This window comes from Gopherus flavomarginatus, chromosome 4, assembly GCF_025201925.1.
Source record: "Gopherus flavomarginatus isolate rGopFla2 chromosome 4, rGopFla2.mat.asm, whole genome shotgun sequence".
Classification (NCBI taxonomy): Eukaryota; Metazoa; Chordata; order Testudines; family Testudinidae; genus Gopherus; species Gopherus flavomarginatus.
The window spans coordinates 60,895,875-60,917,431 of record NC_066620.1 but is presented as its reverse complement, the minus strand read 5'-3'; the positions used below and the strand labels follow the sequence as shown (position 1 = coordinate 60,917,431).

The 21,557-nt window shown below is 37.4% G+C and overlaps 1 protein-coding gene across 5 annotated transcripts in view; it reads left to right on the top strand.

Annotated features, from left to right (window-relative positions):
* Positions 1–21,557, top strand: part of BABAM2 (BRISC and BRCA1 A complex member 2) — a 337,614-nt gene that overhangs the window by 248,695 nt on the left and 67,362 nt on the right. For all 5 annotated transcript variants that reach the window (XR_007773757.1, XM_050948585.1, XM_050948586.1 and 2 more), the window contains exons 8-10: positions 15,160–15,259; positions 17,213–17,283; positions 20,731–20,813. Coding sequence is in view for 4 of the 5 variants with exons in the window: in XM_050948585.1 (XP_050804542.1) it covers positions 15,160–15,259; positions 17,213–17,283; positions 20,731–20,813 (254 nt within the window). In the remaining variant the exon portion in view is untranslated. The remainder of the gene's footprint in view (positions 1–15,159; positions 15,260–17,212; positions 17,284–20,730; positions 20,814–21,557) is intronic.

The following is a 21,557-nucleotide window of genomic DNA, read 5'->3' as shown; positions in this document are numbered from 1 at the left end:
GGCACCTTATAGACTAACAGACATTTTGGAGCATGAGCTTTTGTGGGTGAATACCCACTTCGTCAGATGCATATTCACCCACGAAAGCTCATGCTACAAAACATCTTAGTCTATAAGGTGCCACAGGATTCTTTGTTGCTTTTACAGATCCAGACTAACACGGCTACCCCTCTGGTTCTTTTAGGGGATATTCAGCATGTGTATTCCTTATTCTGAACATTACACACTGACCTTGAATGGTTTAAAAAAAAAATCCCCTTCCTTATATTTGAATTCATTATGTCGGATGCACATGTCTTAATCCCACCCATTGCCTGTGTACACCTATGCAAAACACATATTTGCTAATGAGTCATTGCTGAGTGCACATCCTGTTTTGTGCACTGTACAGGAATGACAGCAGTATATGGCAAGCAAAATAGAAACATCAAGAGCAACTAAAGAAATAAATTACACCTAAATTATGTTTATTGGTGACATGACTTATTTTACTCTGGTTACTCATTATGTTTAATGAATGCTTTCCCCATGAGAGCAACAGCAATATAACAGTATATTCGAGTTTCGGTAAAAATCTCAAAAGTGCCTATGTGATTTAGGATCCTAAATCTCAATTTCAAGAATGATTCAGGTACTTAGGAACAAAAGTCCCATTGATTTTTGAATGAAGCTTAGGTTCCTGAGTACCTAAGTCTCTTCTGAAAGGGGGATTTAGGCTCTTAAGTCATTTATGTGCTTTTGGCAATTTTATGCTTCATCTACAGGGGCTAGTGCTCAGTTGTACTTGTGCATGCACAAAAGCCATGCTCTGGTTTTATGTGTGATTTATACATGACATATAATAACACCAATCTCTGCTTTCTTTTCTTTTTAAACTCGGTCTCTATCCTTTTAATCGCAGAAATAGCCTTGAAAGTATAGCCAGCGTAAATCAGTCTCTGTGGTTTGAAGTCTGTTACTGTGATTGTTATTCACAATCTTCCTTACAGTTGGCAAAGGTTGACCTTTGTGGTTTGTAACACAGCCATGGTTCCCTCTGTTTTCAGGGGGTCACATATTCACATGGGTATTTGTGCTGCTTGCGTTTTGCAAACATTCTTAAGAACAAAATGTGCTTGTTTAAAACTCATGTCATGGAAAAAACAGTGGAAAGGGTTGTGAAAACCATCCCTGCAAATTGTTTTTATTCCAATGAATGTTAATTAATATTTTTTGCAGAAGAACTTATCTCAAGTAGATGGTGTCAGTCTTAGGCAGACATTCATTTACATTGAACATTCTCTGTAGAGAGAGGTAGAAGATACATGTGTACATTGAGATAAATCTTCTGTGCAGTGAAGTTCCAGGAGAAATTCCCACTGCTGCAACAGGGGTGGGCTGCAATACAGAAATCAGGATCACAAATCAAAAGGCAAGTGGTGTCATATACCACACATGGACGCAATGCAGAATTCCCAGTGATCTTCACCAAACATAAATCTCAGATTTTATCAAGAATTATTCAATACTACTTTTCCAGAAGAGTGCTCACAATGTGCATATTTTCTAGTCCTGTTTCTGTTTGGATTGCTTAATTTCATGATCTTTAACTCCTTTATATATGCTTAAAGTTTCTTGACATCTGTAGGGAAAAGAACTATAGTAAACCATTCACAGACCCTAAATCTAGCCAGATTTTTTCTCAAAATCTTAATTCCCATCTCCATTCTACATGTAATCCATTTTCCTTTTTTTTCATAGTTCTTACTGTGAGGTGGTAGTTTTGAATTGAAAGGCTTATACTTTTGAGCATGAGAAATGATTCTGAGTAGAAAAACCAGATTTACTTAGCAGATTTCCTGTATGTCAAAACTTCATTACCTTAAAGATTGTTATAAAGCTACCTACTAAACAGCAGGGACTATTTAAGGTAGATGTCTGAAGGACAAGAAATTCACAGTTAAATTTCAGAAACCAGTTTCAGTGCTGCCCCCATCCTCATCATTTCTCTAATGCTGATCGGGGTGCAGAACAAATATTTAAACAACTTTGAAACATTTTCACATCTTTAACTTTAAATGCTAATACAAATATTTCCTATAGGTACTACAGCTTCCCCTTCTCTACTGTTGTCAAATAATTAAATTTACGGTGTATTTCGGTGATAGGGATATGCTGTTAACAGGACTGAATTCTCCAGATATGATAAATACAGTTTTTACTCATCTGATTTTACACAGTCTATGCTTAGCTGTGGAATTGATTTATAACTTAGTTGTGTAATACTTTTTCATCTAATTCTTTTTAAACTCAGTTTGGCCAATTACTTTGAGCAGTGCCAAACTTTGTTAAAACCAAGTGTACACCCTATCTTCTAGTCTAGAAAAAGGGATCCACTTATCTAGTGGAGAAAAGAGCCAGGAGGAAGGGCAATCAAAACCCAATTCATTGCCAAATACTCTGTTGTATGGTTTAATGTAAATAGTTTTTCGGTCTTTGAATGATTTATGTGCTATCATGTGGATGTATTACATTAATTAGCCATCCACTGTCATAGTAAAATATCTGTCAGATCCCTCTCATAGAAATTTTTGGGGCAGAAATGTAGAAATCTCTTTATGCTGTAACACTCTGTCACTAACTTGTAGAAAACTTTCTCAACTGATTACTTTTCAGTTATTTTCTCTCTGTTGATATCATCATCCCAGCCATTATGCCCTATAACGTGGCGTCATCGTCAGTTCTTTCCTGTTTTTCACCTGGCATATTCAAGCTGTGGACAGATACTACTGCTTCTGTCTCCGCAACGTTTCTAAGGTCTCAATATTTTATTCAGACATCAAAAACTATCATCATCGCAGTCATTATTATTATTATAACTGCCACATCTCCAACTTCCCAACATACATATCACCCTCCTCAGATCCATACAGAACACAACCACGAAGCTAATTTTCCTGGCTTATGGACCTGACCATGTAACTTTCCATTTTGAACCCCTTTTCTGCTTCACCTTCCTCACCACTTCATGTTTTAAATTCTTGATCCAACATAATGTCCATATCTACTTAGCTGAGCTTGTCTCTTGTCTTTATTCAGCTTCAATGCTCCATCTGTCTGCTTTCCCCACAATCATTTCCTTTTTTTTCCACACTATCCCCTATGCATGGAATTCCCTACCTGAGGGATCCTGCCTGGCCACTACCCTCTCCTCATTCAAAACCCTGTGTAAGACTCCTACCAATCTTCTTATCAGAAATTAGTACAAAGCACTTTAAAAATGTGTTTTTGTTTTGTCGTGTTTTGTTTTTGCTCCAAACTTTTGCTGAGTAACTATATAATCTCATTGCTACAATCCCTGCCCTTCCTCCCCTGCCAATCCATCCCTACTGTGCATGCTTGTGGTGTTCTGCAGTGTCTGATTATATGTACTCTTTGACCCAAGAACCATGTTTTCCTGTGTGTACTGTGAGGTATCCAACAAACTTTCAGGTGCTCTAATAAATAGCAATAATTATTTCCTTTATCTAAATTAATTCTACGTTGACATTTCTAGCAGAGAACCAGGTTGAAAAAGAAGTTGTTGGAAAGGGGAGAAAACAGTATCAAAATTAGATTGAATGTTTCTTAATAACAGGGCCAATGTTTTGTTGTCTCATTGTATTGTTAAGCTCTTTGTTGCTGACTGCAGCAGAATTCCAACGTTTTTGCACAACACCACATTGTTAAAATGGTAGAGAGGATTTGATTATGGGTGAGTGAGTCTGAAAATGGTAAAATTACAACAAATCTGGGATCATGGTTTTCAAGGCAGCCTTTGTGGTCACATTCTTTTATTTGATGTGGTTCCTTCTGTCTCCTGTTCCAAACGGTGTAACGTACTAAAAGTGATGAAGCTGCAAAAAAAAAAAAAAAAAGAGAGAGAGAGAGAACTGTTTAGTAACAAAGGAGAAAGAAAGAAAACAGAGCAGGAGATCAAAGACCATAAAACCTGTCTTCAATCAGAAAGAAAAGAGAAAAGATGGGAGTTCCTTTTCACATGCTTCAGGCTGCTCTTCCTTACAGCCATCCTGAATGACAGATCTCTTTAAACACTTGCCTATGTCTGAAAAGAACGTGCAATTTCAAAATAAGGCAGGACAAAGTGTACATTGAGAGCATTAACAAGGGTGTATCCAGGTAAAAGAAAAGGCTGTAGCCTATAAAGCCTGCCTTCCATCACCAGTAAATGGGATTTAACATGTTTTAACATTGGCCAATCCAAGAGACAAGCTCTTAGCTTAAAAAAAAATTAATACAAAAACAGGTTTCCCATGTCCAGGCATGTTTTTGTTTATTTACATTTTCAAGGCTGGGTAATTTCCAACCATATTATTCATAACCACTCAAAAATATCATTTTCTGATACTTTAATGTGTTTTTTGGAGTGAGAATACAGCTTATTAGAAAGATTTCTGAATACAAATCACTAATATATAGCACTTGGTGATGGATATATTGCTGTTGCATAGTATATTGAAACTGGTACAGATATAAATATGAGTGTATGCACATCTTTCATTGTGCCAGACCTTGTTCACAAATGTAAAAGTCTTTCCACTTCTTTTCCTCTCACAGAGCAAAAATAAAATACTATTGTGCAAGAGAACTCCCACTCAAGTATACAGGGTTACCTCATATGCATGCTCCTTCCTTTGTTGATTCTGTTGAAAGGGAAGCTGATGCATGGGTTTTCTTTGCTGACAGTAAGATAATTCAAGACTCAGGTCAAAAATGTCTGGGGCTCCTAGTCTACGTAATGATGCAAAAAGCCAAGTACTGTATATTACTATCTATCTACAGCAGTGGTTCTCAAACTTTTTTTTACTCGTGACCCCTTTCACATAGCAAGCCTTTGAGTGCACCCCCCCTTATAAATTAAACATACTTTTTATATATTTAATGCCATTATAAATGCTGAAGGCAAAACGGGGTTGGTGTGGAGGTTGACAGCTCGTGACCCCCCATTTAGTAACCTCACGACCCTCTGAAGGGTCCCAACCCTCAGTTTGAGAACCCCTGATCTACAGTAATACGGACCTCATCACTGTAGTATCTGAGTGCCTCACACTCTTTTAAATAGTGTTTATTCTCAAAAAATTCCTGCGAATATAGGGAAGTACCATTATCTCTGTTTTACAGATGGGGAACTGAGGCACAGAAACATTAAGCCCTGGATCCACACAAAGAAAGTTTAGGTGCCTAGAAAATCAATGGAACAACACTGGGATCCACAACACCTGAGTTAGGCACCTAGCCTCCCTTAACCATGCTTAGGGATGGGATCCACAAAAACCAGGATGCTAGGTGTGGAGTCATCTAAGCTAGCCAGTGGGAGATGCCAACTTTCTCTCTTTGGAATTGATTTAATGAAATAACTATGATGTTACAATTTTTTTGATCTCATCCCAGAAATAGGCATCCATTTTATTTGTGAAGAGTGCCTAATATGCAATGAACACACACAAATTAACCACAAATGTAAGTATATCTTAAATAGTCAGCAGACAAACCATTCAAAAATTATTTATGTAAAAATGGCAGTGTATGCTGGTGTGGGGTCTGTCACCAGCCCTGGAAGAATTCAGGGCCATGCCCATATCGCTTTCAGGCCTTTCCTTCAGTGCACTATTATTAATTCATAACACAAAAACTCACTAAATAATAAAGCAAAGCTATTCCCCAGAGCAAAACATGCTGCGTGGTCCAGAGCTCTTACGCTATATACCACTCTCTGCTCTGCTCTTCTCTCCTCCCGGCCCCCCAAGGGATACACCCTTTCCTTTAAATCCCGCTGAATCATATGACAGCCCCTTACCCTTTTGTAGCTGGCTCACCCTGTCATAAATAGTTCTTCTTTTCTTGAGAATTAATCTCTGGCTGACAGAACAGCTCAGCTTTGCTTTGCAATTCCTGCTCCATCAGAACAATTCATTTGACACTCTTGAACAGTCAGGTAACAAAGAGCTGTGGCCCTGAGTATATTTTGTATTCTATCATCCTGGAAACATTTGTATTATCACTTGGCAATTTGCAGCTACAAAAATGTCTGTCCTTCACAGGATGCATTCCGATGTCACTACCTCCTTCTGTCTAAGAAAAATTACAAGCTGGCCCACTTTGTAAGAACTCATACCTCAGGCATTTCCACCTGACCTGACTGACAGACTGGGATACAAAAGTCTGAATTCCTCCAGACCTCTTGCCTGCAAGATAAAGACAAAAAATCTCCTGCAAGCCGCTATTGCCCTTGATAGACCTATAAGATATGACCCTGAAAGAAAACAGCATTCATTTGACTAGATATTTGTATTTTCCAGTCAGGATCAGTACTGTGTATTATCCATTCACCATAAATTCTGCAATGAATATGTCACAAGCAGACTACCAGGTGACTTTCAATCTAGTTCTTGCTTTGCAGATGTTGCCTGGTGTGAACCTTGATTTCCTGCAACCTAAGTTTTGATTAAGATTCACTCCATTCTCACAGCAGATGCATTTTGTTGCAGTAGTCTTCAGATAAATTCAAAAAAAAGGAAATCACACTAGGTGAAGAGCCTTCACTGGAAACTTTAAAAAGCATGCACAGCATAAGAACATCTATTTAAAACTCTTGGAAAATGTATTGACCTATTTATACAGTGTATGTATACTTCCTCACTTGTTATTTTTAACTGTAGCTATTGGGGTAGGAATTCATGGGTTCATTTTCCAACTCAGCAAGACACTTCCTGTGTAACATTGAACAAGTCATTTCACCTCTGTGCCACAGCTTCCCCAACTGTAAAATAGAGATAATACCTCACAGGGCAGTTGTAAGGCTTAGTTAGTTAATATTTGTAAAATGCTTTGAGGTGGTTGGGTGGAAGGTATTATCAAAATGCAAAATATTATTTTATTCAAGTACTTGGCAAATAGATTTCCAGTCCAACACAAGGAACAAACATGCACGTCTGCTCAGAGTTCCACCTGGTCCTGTTTACCTTTATTTTCCTTAAATAAATTCTGTGCAGCCACTTTCTCTTTTCAGAGAAGGGGGTGAGGGTTTGCACCAGGATTCCCTCCTTTCTATGGAAGGACCCCATTCTTAAAGACCCTACCTTGTATAAACCTACTTTGCAGCTGAGCAGGGTTAAGCTCGGTTTCTCTCAAAATGTTTTATAGATCTGCCAAAGGAGATGGCTTGAGAGTAATGTGATGCATCTTGCTCCCCTCAAGGGGCAAGCATACTAATTCTACAGCAATTCCAGCTTCCATTGAGCTCCAGCCTGGGACCACACACAGCAGCTTGCCACTCTAATCCATTAGATCAAAATTCTTAGAAATGTAGATAATCACCAGGTTTGTTATCTGGGAACTGGCTTATTTACAGGCTATTCCAGACACACTGTGCCAGGAAGGAGGGAGAGTTTCTGGTTGCTGGGAAACTGGACCAAACCAGAATTCTTGGAAGGACTAAATCACAAATAGCTGCCCTTTGTCTTCTACAATGTCCTCTCTTGACCTGCACTTCTGAGAAAGACCGTCCTTTTCTTGTTGGTGTTTCTCAACCTCCCCTTCAAACCTGTTAGAGGACAGTTTCTAGACCTTCACAGAGGAAAGACATAGGGAACTGCTAGCATTCTCATGGTGTTCAAAAGCAGGAGAAAGAGGCGTGCACAATCTAGATGAGAATGCCTGAGAGAACTGATGAGGTACGAGAGACATGTCCTTCAGAGCAGAATACAAAGACTGCGTTGATTTGTCTTTGTTCATATGGTTAATAATAATAATTACAGTAAATTCTAAAATTACATTTACGTAGCTTCCTTTTTTCAGTTGTTTCTTTTGAAACTATTTACAATGTTTATTTTCTTAGAGTAATGAGATCACTTGAGATCATTCAGTAAAAGCAGTGCAATGTCAGGCACTAGTATGTCTGTTAAATATTTGCCCTTTGAGGCAGATATTTATATCTGTCAGCAGAGCTTATCAATATGACGTTGTATAATTTCTGTTGAAATTAGGCTCAGTCCCCTGATTTCGTAACTACTGAAATATGTAACAATTGGAGTAGGCATTGTCTTAAAATAAACTTTCAGTAAAAGACTCTTAACAGCTGAAATATCTCACAGTCTAATTCTCTCATAATTTAAAGACTCTCTGTGAGAGACTGATCTAAATCATAGAAGTTAGAGATGGGAAAGTCATCTTGTCCATCCTTAGGCTAATGCAGGACTATTCCTTTCAGTGCTTTGTCCAGGGTTGTTTTAAGTGTCTACAGTGACAGAATTATCGCCACGGTCCATCAGAGGCTACTGTATAGTTCAGCAGATCATTCTTGTTGAGATTTTTTCTGAGATTTTCTTTTCACTCCATTTTCCTTTGCTCAATTTCTCCCTGTTGCTCTCAGTTTTAACTACTGGCTCACCTTAATCAGTTCTTCTCTTTGAGGTTTAAAACCATCATACGCTTGTAAGGCCTTTATCATATGTCCCTTTAATTGACATTTAACCAAGGCAAACATATTTAAGTTTGTTTTTCCTCCAGCAGCACACTGTGCAACCTCATAATCATTAAGACACTTTCCTCTGAATTTCTTCCAGTTTATCTACATCTTTCAGGTATTGAGAGGCTCAGGACTGCGTACAACATTGTAGGTGAATTCTCACCAGTTTTTTCATAGATACATAGATTCCAAGGCCAGAAGGAACCATTGTGATCGTCTGAGCTCCTATATAATACAGCCCATGGAACTTCCCCAGAATGATTTCCAGAGTATGTGTTTTAGAAAAACATCCAGTCTTGATTTAAAAATTGTCAGTGATGGCGAACCCACCACAACCCTTGATAAGTCGTTCCTATGATTAATTACCCTGTTTAAATTTTACACCTTATTTCCAGTCTGAATTTGCCTAATTTCAATTTCCAGACATTGGATTGTGTTCTGCTTTACTCGGCTAGATTGAAGACGCCATTATTAAATATTTGTTCCCCATTTAGGCAGAGGTAAAGTCACCTCTTAACCTTCTCTTTGTTAAGTTAAATAGATTGAGCTCCTTGAGTCTATCACTGTAAGGCATATTTTCTAATTCTTTAATGATTCTGGTAGCTCTTCTTTGACTCCTCTCCAATTTATCAACATGCTTTTTCTTGAATGGTGAACACCAGAAAAGGACACAGCATTGCAGCAGTAGTCTCACCAGTGTCAAATACAGAGGTGCAATAAAAATGTTATAGTGTAAGGCCAAGAAGTGATCCCTGCAGTACCTCATTAGAAACACACCTGTTAGATGATTCCCCATGTACAATTACATTTTGTAACCTATTAATTAGCCAGCTTTTAATCCACTTTAATATGTGCCATGTTAATTTTGTGTCTTTCTAGTTTTTTACCCAAAAGGTTATGCAGTATCAAGTCAAATGCCTTTCAGATATCTAGAGTGGCAAGGTGGGTGAGGTAGCATCTTTTATTGGCCAACATCTGTTGGTGAGAGTCCCAAGCTTTCAAGCCGCACAGAACTATTCTTTATCCTGCGACCAGTACAGCTACAACTACACTGCTTACGGAAATCTAAGTATATTACATCAGTACTACTACGTTTTTCAACCAAACTTGTAATCTCAAACTTCCCTGACTTTTTAAATGTTCTCTATGCTCACTGATATTTGCAAAACCTAAAAGTTAGCTCAGTTTACAAATATATTATGATTAAGGGAAGTAAATAAATGGACTTATTTTCAGTAAGACTAAACATGTGCATGATTGTGAGCGCACACCTCTTTGTTTGCACACACATTCCTGATTTGCATACACACTTGATTACATAGGTCCCAAATGCTAGACCTATCTTTCATCTATTTTAGAGTTTCATCTATTTTCTTTTTCTCTTGATAGAATTTAGAAATAGTTCTTACATTTTGCTACATTCTTCATTTTCATTCTCCACATATATATTATTTTTTAAAATGCATTTCCAACATTTGTTCTTTTTCTGTTGATACCATTATATCTTTCCGGTATTTAAGGATAATCTGCATGCCTTTAGTTAATTTGGTAAAATTTATCTGGCCTTTTTGTACTGATATTTTGATTCTGCTAAGTAGTGTACCTGGATGCATTAAGTTGAAGAACCTTGATCCTTTTTTATGATCGTCTTAAAATTGTTTGTTTCTTTGACAACTGCAGATTACATGTTTGTAGGCTCCTGTTTCCTTTAAGCACTTCCAGGAGAGAGAGCTTCATCATTTTCTATTCATTTGTACTAAAGACCTGTAAAAAAAAATTATAAAATACATTAAAATGTATCCATTTGTGATGTGCATGCTCAGTAATACTATAGCTTCTCTATTTTGTGTTCATTAATAAGTACTTGTTTGAGAAACATGAACCCATTCCTCAAGACTTTTTACATACATTGACACATTTGTAGTGCTGCCAAAGTTAATATGTTCTACCCTAATTTTTGTTTATGGTTATAAAGAGCTCCAAAAGTGTTTCTTTCTCAAAAAAAAGTCTGGCATCATTAAGGGTTTATTTATCCTGTTGTCCCAAAACATTATCTTCTCTTTTATCTTTGTTAATAGATTACCACATAATTGTATGTGCCTGAATATTTTGATGAGTCTTTATTTCTTGTACAGGGCATGTCACTTTTTTCCCCAATAATGGTTTTAAGGGGATTAGTGGCATGCAGATTTTTATGCAGTTTAAATGCATAGATATTTTATTATTGAACATACATTCTTACTTGAGTTCATATTGGATGAATTTATTTCTTCGACCCAGTATATCTACATTTTAATTTCCAGGTAGTTGTCAAAAATTGGTTCTTAATATGTGTCACTCATGCTTAATGGAGATTTCATTTGCTAAAGGAGTTTTTAAAATGTCTTTTCACTAGTTCAAATTAAAAATATACCCAGACTGGAAAACTCCTCTTGTATGAAATCAGCGAATAGTAATTAAGGAAAACATTTGTAAGACATTTTTATGGTGAAAGGGCAACATATTTTTCCCCTTAGAATCTTCATGGTACCAGCAAAACAACTACCCCACCTTCTGCCTTCCATCTCTGTCTTTGTGGTTTGGCGGGCTAGCTCCATCTCTGCTGTTTTAAGCAGGTTTTGATTTTCCTAGACACCTTTTTAGGCCTCCTCTACACTAGAAAATTTATACTGATATAACTACATCAGTTTGAGGTGTTATATTTTACCAATATATCTATACTGGTATTAGCCCAAATGTCGACACAGTTATATCAGTATAAAGGTGTCTTAGAATGGTATTGCTTATTTCAATACCTGAACCAGAATAATCTATATTGGTATAGGCACTTTTATACTGGTATAACTGCATTCATAGTAGAGAATTATATTGCCACTTTATCTATAACTGTTTCAGTTAAAGTGGCAAAACTCTCTAGTGTAGACAAGCCATTTGTCACAAATTTAAAATAATCATTCAGAGCCTGGAAAATGGATTGCAACAGAGCAATATAAGAAAAGAAGCAACATTTGAAAACTGTTAGAGATTCTCTTATGTCTTTGAGAAGGTAACAGATTTTTTTAGACAAAGGAAACACAGTGGATCTAATTTACCTTGATTTCAGTAAGGCATTTGATACGGTTCCACATGGGGACTTATTAGCTAAATTGGAAAAGATGGGGATCAATATGAAAATTTAAAGGTGGATAAGGAACTGGTTAAAGGGAAGACTACAATGAGTCATACTGAAAGGTGAACTGTCAGACTGGAGGGAGGTTACTAATGGAGTTCCTCAGGGATTGGTTTTGGGACCAATCGTATTTAATCTTTGTATTACTGACCTCAGCACAAAAAGTGGGAGTGTGCTAATAAAGTTTGCAGATGACACAAAGCTGGGAAGTATTGCAAATACAGAGAAGGACCGGGATATCTGGATATCCAGGAAGATCTGGATGACCTTGTAAACTGGAGTAATAGTAATAGGATGAAATTTAATAGTGAAAAGTGCAGGGACATGCATGTAGGGATTAATAACAAGAATTTTTGTTATAAGCTGGGGACACATCAGTTGGAAGTAACAGAAGAGGAGAAGGACCTCGGAGTATTGGTTGATCACAGGATGACTATGAGCCGCCAATATGATATGTCTGTGAAAAAAGCTAATGCAGTCTTGGGATGCATCAGGCGAGGTATTTCCAGTAGAGATAAGGAGGTGTTAGTACTGTTATACAAGGCACTGGTGAGACCTCATCTGGAATACTGTGTGCAGTTCTGGTCAACCAGAAGCCATGTTTAAGAAGGATGAATTCAAACTGGAACAGGTACAGAGAAGGGCTACTAGGATGATCCAAGAAATGGAAAACCTGTCTTATGAAAGGAGACTCAAAGAGTTTGGCTTGTTTAGTCTAACCAGAAGAAGGCTGAGGGGAGCTATGATTGCTCTCTATAAATATATCAGAGGGATAAATACTAGGGAGGGATAGGAATTATTTAAGCTCAGTACCAATGTGTCAATGTGGACGCAAGAACAAATAGATATAAACTGGCCATCAGGAAGTTTAGACTTGAAATTAGACAAAGGTTTCTAACCATCAGAGGAGTGAAGTTCTGGAACAGCCTTCCAAGGGGAGTAGTGGGGGCAAAAGACATATCTGGCTTCAAGACTAAGCTTCATAAGTTTATGGAAGGGATAGTATGATGGGATAGCCTAATTTTGGCAATTAATTGATCTTTGACTATTAGTGGTAAATATGCCCAATGGCTTGTGACGGAATGTTAGATGGGGTGGGATCTGAGTTACTGCAGAGAATTCTTTCCTGGGTGTCTGGCTGATGAGTCTTGCCCCCATGTTCAGAGTTTAACTGATTGCCATATTTGGGGTCAAGAAGGAATTTTCCTCCAGAGCAGATTGGCAGAGGCCCTGGGAGTTTTTTCACCTTCCTCTGCACTGTGTGGCACAGGTCACTTGCTGGAGGATTCTCCGGACCTTGAAGTCTTTAAACCATGATTTGAGGACCTCAGTAGCTGGGACACTGGTTAGGGGTTTATTATAGGAGTGGGTGGGTGAGATTCTGTGGCCTGCGTTGTGCAAGAGGTCAGACTAGACGATCATAATTGTCTCTTCTGACCTTTAAGTCTATGAGTCTGTTGGAACCAAAAGAGGAATCTGTGATTTTCTTTGTACTATTTTGAGCATATCCACTGATATCTCACTTCTGAGAGGAGCCTTAGATTTGGGTGCAACTGAGGCAAGAGAGACTGTGGGATGGACAACAGCACTTCCTTTGTTTAAGGGTAGGAGTGTTCAGGGGATATATTTGTATAATATAGGGAGTGGAGATTCCAAACTTGACATGGCCCAATCATTATCATCTTCAGAGTAGGATCAGAGACAACTCTTAACTTGTCAAGATGAGTACCCTGCTTCATTCTTCTAATCTGAATAGAATTTCAGAATTTTCTGAGGGGAAATTATAGTTTGGCTATCAGACCACACTTTTGATGATCGGCTAATAATACATTATGATCCGCTTGTCTCTGACCCGTCCTTAAGCGGCCAAATAGCATTCCCATACTTCTCAACACATCACCTTGATAAATAGATGACCTGCAACAAACAATGCAACCAAGAAGGAGACTAAAGTTGGTGACAAAAAACAGCTCTATATTTGACTAATGGCAGCATAAAGAGTTTTGTTCCTGTGTTGCTGTGCTGTACACTAAAGTATTTTCTTTTTCTTATTCAGTCTTGCATCTGCAAAGTCCAGCTCTACAGAACTATTCCATGTGGTGAACAGTCTGCTGACTCCAGACGGTTTCAGTAACAGCTTTCAGTGCATCTCATTATGATAAATTTTTGATTTAGTCTTCTATCATTCAAAGGATTTTGCCAGTATAGACTCTTATACCTAGACAAAGAAAGAGTCTGTCAAGGCATAAGAATCCATGCCAGAGAATCCATTTGTAGGATAAGGACCTTGCTTTGCAGAGACGATCTATTGGATCCTAATGTTTTTGTGGGAGTAATATATAAATAGCATGAGACAAAGTAACATCTTAACTTTTGGAGTATAGCTTAGTTTAATTTATAGAGAAGTACTGTATGTTCAAAGAGAGATACAAGCCATGACCTCTAAGATAGATTCGTGTCCCTTATGATTGGTAAAAGACAATGGGAAAGATTTGGGTCTGTTGTTGAAAAAACTGGTATTGCCTTTATCTGGGTGTGCAATGAACTTTTAAGAAAAAGTGGTTATGGTCTTGCTTGTAGAGGAAGCCGTCAGATGAAGTTTCTGGCCTTGACAATTACAGCGCTTTCTCAAATCTTTCTTTTATGGGAACGGCTATTGAAAAGGTTGTGCCAATGCAGCTTTGGGTTCCTTTCACTGTCCTTGGTCTCTCTCATTCTGGTTTCTGGTCTGTGTATGGTACAGGGACAGAATTAGTATCTTTATTCAGATTATCTTTTTCTACTGATGGACAAAGTTCAGGTATAGAGCTAGTCAAGAAAAGGGGAGGGAACATAATGTAATTTTAAAACAGTGCAACCAGCTCCAGTCAGATGTTCATGTTAATTTTATGGGATATGCCTTTGATATGCTTGACCATGAGGTGTTGATCTCACACTTACAGGATTTGATAGGGGTTAATGGATAAGTTATTTAGTGGCTCTCGAAGGTGTTGAGAAACTGCTCTTTTTGAATTACTGTGGACATAAGTGGGTTATTTATGGATGCTTGGGTGTTACATGGAAGGCTGTTTATACTGTCTGTTGTATACAGTTAGATGCAATGTCTGGTTGCATTTAAGCTGCTATGAACCTAGATGCAATGATGATAAAAATAATACAAATCATTAAATAAATAAAATTAAAACTATTCTTTGAGCGGATGCTTGGTATGTCTGCCATTCCTATTACGAGCACTTAACTCTTGCAGTTGGAGGGGTTTGATACTCTTAGTTAAAGATGTCTGCTTGTCAGTAAGGTGTCAGCAGTAGTATATGGTAAAGTTATGATTTGTATCTCTAATATTTATTACATAGTCCAGGGCTAATATAAATCAGTTTGTAATCTTTTCTTAGTGTGGTGCTGGGCTTTTTACATTGGGAATCACTAACATGTCCCATAGGAGCAGCATCTGATATATTGTGAAATAAAATTATTTTATTTTTAGTGCTCTTGGAGGCTCCTCTGCCCTTCACATCCCAGCCTTTCCAGGTGGAGGCTGTCTCATTGACTATGTACCGCAGGTATGCCAGCTGCTGACTAACAAGGTGAGTTAATACACAGAACTTAATTTCTCCTTCCTTCTTGTGTTATACTGTACTCTAAGCAATTTTATGAAAACACTGTGGAAACAAAAGATTCTGCTTATTCGCACGATGATTTAAGTAAAGCAACTCAAGCAAGTTAAACTGTTCCAGTAACACCGTCTTATACCTGATCTTGTGAGAGATTGAACACTTTCATGACCCGCTTAAGTCCATGGGGGTTGTAAGTACACAGCATTTCTTGGGTTTTAAAGGAGTTTTCTTATTGTTTTAAGGTACATTAGAATAAAAACCCCAGCATATTACTGTTCTGTTGCTAGATAAATAGCAATATATAGCCAATGAATTTATCTTTCAGTGGAAAGACATCTAACTATCCCTAGATTACTGTCGATTGTGAGCACTCGACAAAAGGTCCTATTACAGTGATATTATCTCAGCTAATTCATCCAAATGGACTGATTCATCTTCTCTGATGAATGTTGATATAGTAAAGTAATAGCCACTTACCTTTTCCATTAATAGAAGTCTATATTCTGTTTGGCTTAGAGTCTAAGCGAAAGAGAAGGTTTATTCATTAGGTATAATATTTTGTTAAGTTTCTCAGATGATTTAAATGTAGTTTTTAACTTAGAACAGTAACTTAGAGCCAGGCATTCAGCAATCCGGTTACTGTAGATTCTGTATTTGTCTTTTTTATTTCATATTTTTTTTGTTTCTCTTGTTTAAATGAGGAAATTAAATGATGTCTTTTAGAAAAGGTTCCTTCAAAATGCATTTCCATAATTATACAGAAATCTATCTTTAGAGCTATTTTGTTGTGGTTTTCTGTTAAAACTACTTTCTGTTTTTAAAAGCTATAAGTACACAGGACTGTTTTTATCCTTTTTTTAAACAAAGTTACTTAAGCAAACTTAACATCTGTTTTCCTTTTTCCAAAATAATGTTTTAGATCCCACACAAAGCCTTCAAACTTAGCACTTTTTTATAAACTGAAATAAGTCCTATTTTATACATAGAATTATTTTACTTTGAGAGAGTATAACATAGCTCTGAGCACTGATTGTATCAAGGTTATTTCAAATAACTTAACACAAGCATTTGCCAACCAAGGAAATCCAATGTTACCATAGCCAACACAAATAAAGTATATATCTCCCCCACCCCACCCCCCCAGCATTAAGAGGCTCTAACAGAGTTAGTTTCCATTATGAAAAGCAAAGTAGGATTTGTATAAGTGACTATGAATGGAAGTATCCTATAGATATAACATAATGAGTTAGGAACTAGATACACTTTCAGCCTAGTATCTTCGGTGTTGGTTTCATCATGAGTCTAACCTTGCTTATCTTGCAAGTAATCCATTCAAGTCAACAGGACTTCCAACCTAAGCATAGTGGTCTGAATCAGTGCTGGGATGGAAGACTTTCAAGGGAAACTCAGGATACTACAGAATTTGGTGTTGGCGATTCAGTAGGTGGCTCTCTTGTATCTGAGTCAGCCTGAAGCCAATAATACAGCTTACTGTTAGGAAGTATTCTGCTGCTAGAGATGCTGTTTTTCAAATGCACAATTATGGTCCTAAGCAATTTTCTTAACAGGATGTTTCTCTAGCATCCTGGCCAAACGCTAGCTCAGCCAATTACACATTGCCTATCTAAGGTTTTTTCTATTGCTTCAATTGGATATGACATTCTTCTTTACTTCTTATTGCACAGTAGTGCTACTGGGTGCTGATTCACCTACAGGTGAATCAAGGGAGCCCTGTGTGCAGTTTGTTTGAAAGGCATTTTAGGATCCTTTAGGATGAAACATGCCATCTAAAAGTAGGATGCAACATTATTGATATTCTGTAAATAGATTTCTCCAATAAAGCTAGAAAAATATGAAGAGTTGGGAGCCTTTTCTTTCTGTAAAATGTCTTCATAGCTTTGGGTTGGCTTTTTTTTTTTCCAGGTACAATATGTTATTCAGGGATACCATAAGAGAAGGGAGTATATTGCCGCTTTTCTGAGTCACTTTGGAACGTAAGTCTTCTTTTAATGCATCTTCTCATGTAATAGCAGCAAAAGCAAAATTATTTTACCTTTCTGATTCATGGTTAGATGTCCTGGTTGCTAGTTGAAGCAATGACAGCCTACCTCTCATTATAAGGTTCTGCGGAAACATTATATATAATCCTACTATAGCAGCTACAGTCAACAGGATGACTTGAAGCTAGAGGTAAAACTTGCTGTAGGGCAGGAGAGCATGCTCATTACATGACCCTTGACTATATAATTAACTTCCACTGGATGAGTCCACATCTATCCATCTTCAGAAAATGATGCACATAGGCCTTCTCGTAGTAGTGATTGTAGCAAGCAATCCAGCATTATTCCTCCTGGAAGCCAGCCACCACATTAATTCAACTCAGGAAGTAACCTAAAATGAGGAGGAGATAGTAGTTTTCATCCCTTTATGAAGAAACTGAAGTTTTCTTATTTCTGTATAGCATGACTACGGAGATATTATGGCAATAGGCACATCAGAAAATGAATGGATGGATGGTTATAGAGAGACTGTAAGGAGAAGCATCCCAGATGCTCTCAGGTGGCACAGTGACACCTAAGGAGAGAGGCAGTTTCTTATGGATCCAAACCATATAAGATCGATATCAGTGGTGCAAATCAGACGTTAGTACAGACCTTGGAGAACTGGTCTGACTGTAAACATGATTTCTTTTCTGAAAATTATTCAATCCAATCTGTGCTACAGAAAACCCGCCATCTGTACAATGGATTTATAACACAATTCTTAAGACAAAAAGAATCCATCTCCATAATGACCAAGTAAACTGTCCTGACATCCTGCTGTAGTTTAAACATGACAGTAGACACCATCTGATCCCAGGGTCGATAAGATAAAGTTGATGATAGAAGTATGAAAAGCACATGTTATGTAACAAATTAGTATATTGAAACATTGCAGTTTACAGACTCTGATGCTATTATAGTCTTAAAAAGACAGACCACCCCTAATGGTTTGGGTATTTATTCCATTTCAAGGGTAGACAGAATTGTATGAGCAACTTAATCAGAATTTAGGTCCTTGTGTATTATTTATGACAATATGATAAATTTGACAATATACAAAAACTAAATTAAAAAAACAACAGCAGCAAAAATAACAACAACAACAACAATAACAAACAGCACCACAGTAATTTGACAAGTCAGTGTTTAACAATATAAGATAATCAGGAATCGAGGATGAAGATATTAACTCAGCTGTCATATGGATTTTTTTCTCTACATAAGTAAAAAAAATAGTCCTTATGAAAGCTTTTCTTTAAATTTAAAATTCAATTTGTGGATTTTGAATGTATATTTGTATATTTTAGATGTATAAATTGTCAGATTTAGACTCCACCTAGATTACACTGCTCTACAGCCAAAATGCTTCTGAAATAAATGTAGTCCAACTTTACTAATTCTGGGTCACTGAGAACGAAAATGATGCTTAAAATTGTTGATTGGCTCTAGTTTACAAGATATGCTATTGAATTAGTATATACGACCCTTGACTTGGGAATGGCAGAGGATAAGTGAGTTATAAAGGGAAGGGATCTCAATTTAAACCAGAAATGACTAAAATACATCTTTGACTGGATCTATGAATAAATCTATGACTGGGTTTGGACAGTACTTGCTTTTTAGGCAAAACAATGAATGATGCAATCTGAAGCTGGTATTGCATCATACATGATATGAATTGCATCATGTTATTCTTAGAAGTCATGGATGATGCAATCATAACGAAGCTTACATCACTCTGCTGAACAAATTGCCCTATATCAGCTCTAGAAATCATACAGTGTTGTGCTCTCTTATTTATCAGTGTTTGATTTTGCAAAGGGACACATTTCTGTTTAGCCAAAGTGAGCAGAGATGCCTCGTACTTGTGTGAACAGTGCAGGTAACTTCTGCTATGTTTGTGGTGAAGTGACTTTTGCATCACAAAAGCGCAGTATAACCACTATGGTTAAGAAAGCCTATCACCTTTATTTTGACTGCAAAATTGGAGATCAGGACAAGAGGTGGGCCCCACACATATGCTGCAACATTTGTGCAACAAATCTTCGCCAGTGGTTGAACAGGAAAAGGAAATCTAAGCCTTTTGCAGTGCCAATGATTTGGAGAGAGCCAACAGATCATCCCAGCAATTGTTACTTCTGCATGGTGCCTCCAGTTGGGAAAGGTGCATCAAAGAAGAAAAAGTGGACTGTGCATTATCCAAACATTCCATCAGCTATACGCCCAGTACCCCACGGAGAAGGACTGCCGGTTCCTGATGCACCAGAATCATTCTCCTTTGAGTCAGATGAGGAAGAGGAAGAGGATGAAACTTCTGGTCCTGAACCATCAATGTCACAGGACCCACATTTTCTCCCATCCTCCTCCTCTGAACCACACCTCATAACACAAGGTGAACTGAATGACCTTGTCAGGGATTTGGAACTCCCCAAGAGTAAGGCAGAGCTGTTGGGCTCCAGACTACAGCAGTGGAATCTCCTGGCAGGCTATCAGGGCAAATGGAGCCCATCAATGCTTGCAGACTATTGCTGGACAGTGACAAGAGATGCTCCATTTAATGAATACAAGAGACAAGCCAAGAAGCGCCGAGTAGACACTGCATAGGACTAAACTATGTACATAATAGTTTTTTGCCTTTTGTTTCATAATAAATTTTATTTATATAACCCTTTTGCTGATTTTTAAAGTGTTACATAAACAGGACAGGTGAAATATTATCATGTAAAGCAACCATAAACACATGAAAAAACCTAGATTTACAATTGGTGATTAAAACTCTACTATCTACACAATATACATAGACATAAAATGTAAAAACTTAAATATCTTAGAAACAGTAGCCAATCAGTTGTTTTAATTGTCATATTTGAATTCAGCACATCAAAATACATAATAAATATCACATTTTATCTCTGAAGCAGACGACTTCTCAAAAATTGTAGACCAGTAATTACTGGAAGTCAATGTTATGACATGAGTCCCTAGATTTTCAGTAAAGTCTCTGCTTTTTACGTATAACTTCAATATCATAGTGTATTAATGAGCTCCATCTGAGTAACATACATGCAGTTTTGGGTAGATATGTTCAATTATTACTGAATTGCCATTGCAAGTGCTATTAGCAGAGCTCATTGCCTTTTAAAAAGTATCTTGTTTACACTGACAATAGCCATTCCTCAGATGGAAGCTCCATTATTGTAATGTAAGTTAGAAAATTATTCCATTTGAGAGAAGCCACATGCAGCCTGCATTTGGATAGAACACAGTAGCTGATAGTAAATAAAGTAAAATCTTGGGTATTTTCCTTTGCCTTAACCCAATATTTATTTGCTTATCATTTATTATTGTAAGGAATATTATGTAAAAATGTGTTCTTGTTTTATATTTCTGTTTTTATAGTGGTGTGGTGGAATATGATGCAGAGGGCTTCACAAAGCTCACACTGTTACTGATGTGGAAAGATTTTTGCTTCCTTGTTCACAGTGAGTAGCTGTTTGCCTTTTTTCCTTTTACAGGAAACAATTTAACAGCTTTGGCTATTTTTGTTGAATGACTATGTATTTTTGATGTGGCCATCACACTTTTGAAAACATAAAATCTTGACTGCAATTTGAGAGTGAGGGATGATTTATGCAGATAGATCTGATTTATAAAATTACTAAATGTGTTCTTGGAAAATGCTCCAGTACGTGCCTCAAGGTTCTAGCAGCTGCACATGTTGCCAATCAGGCCATTAGTGTACATAACTCAGGGGTACCCAAATTCATTCATCACTTGCCATGAACCAGTAAATTTGTGGGCCCTTTTAGGTCAAAATAATGTACACATCCATAATGTTTCTTGTACTTATATTTTCTGAGATAGATGAATAGAAATTGTTGCTTTTTTCAATTCACCCTGTAGAAAAACCTGCAGCTGATCACCTTTGTTGTCCTCCTGTAGTTAGAGAGATTTTAGGACTCAGTGGGCCTCCATAGACCCTCCAGCTATGTTTTGTGCCTCCTTGATGCAAACCCTTTGAATTAAATTTGTAAATCAAGATAGCACTAGAACATGTTATGAGTTTGAAGTGACTTGATCATGGTCTACAAGTACATACATGAGGAAGAGATTTCTGATAGTAGGTGGCTCTTTAATCTTTTTTTTTTTAAATAGAGGTATATCTATCTCCTAGAACTGGAAGGGACCGTGAAGGGTCATTGAGTCCAGCCCCCTGCCGTCACTGG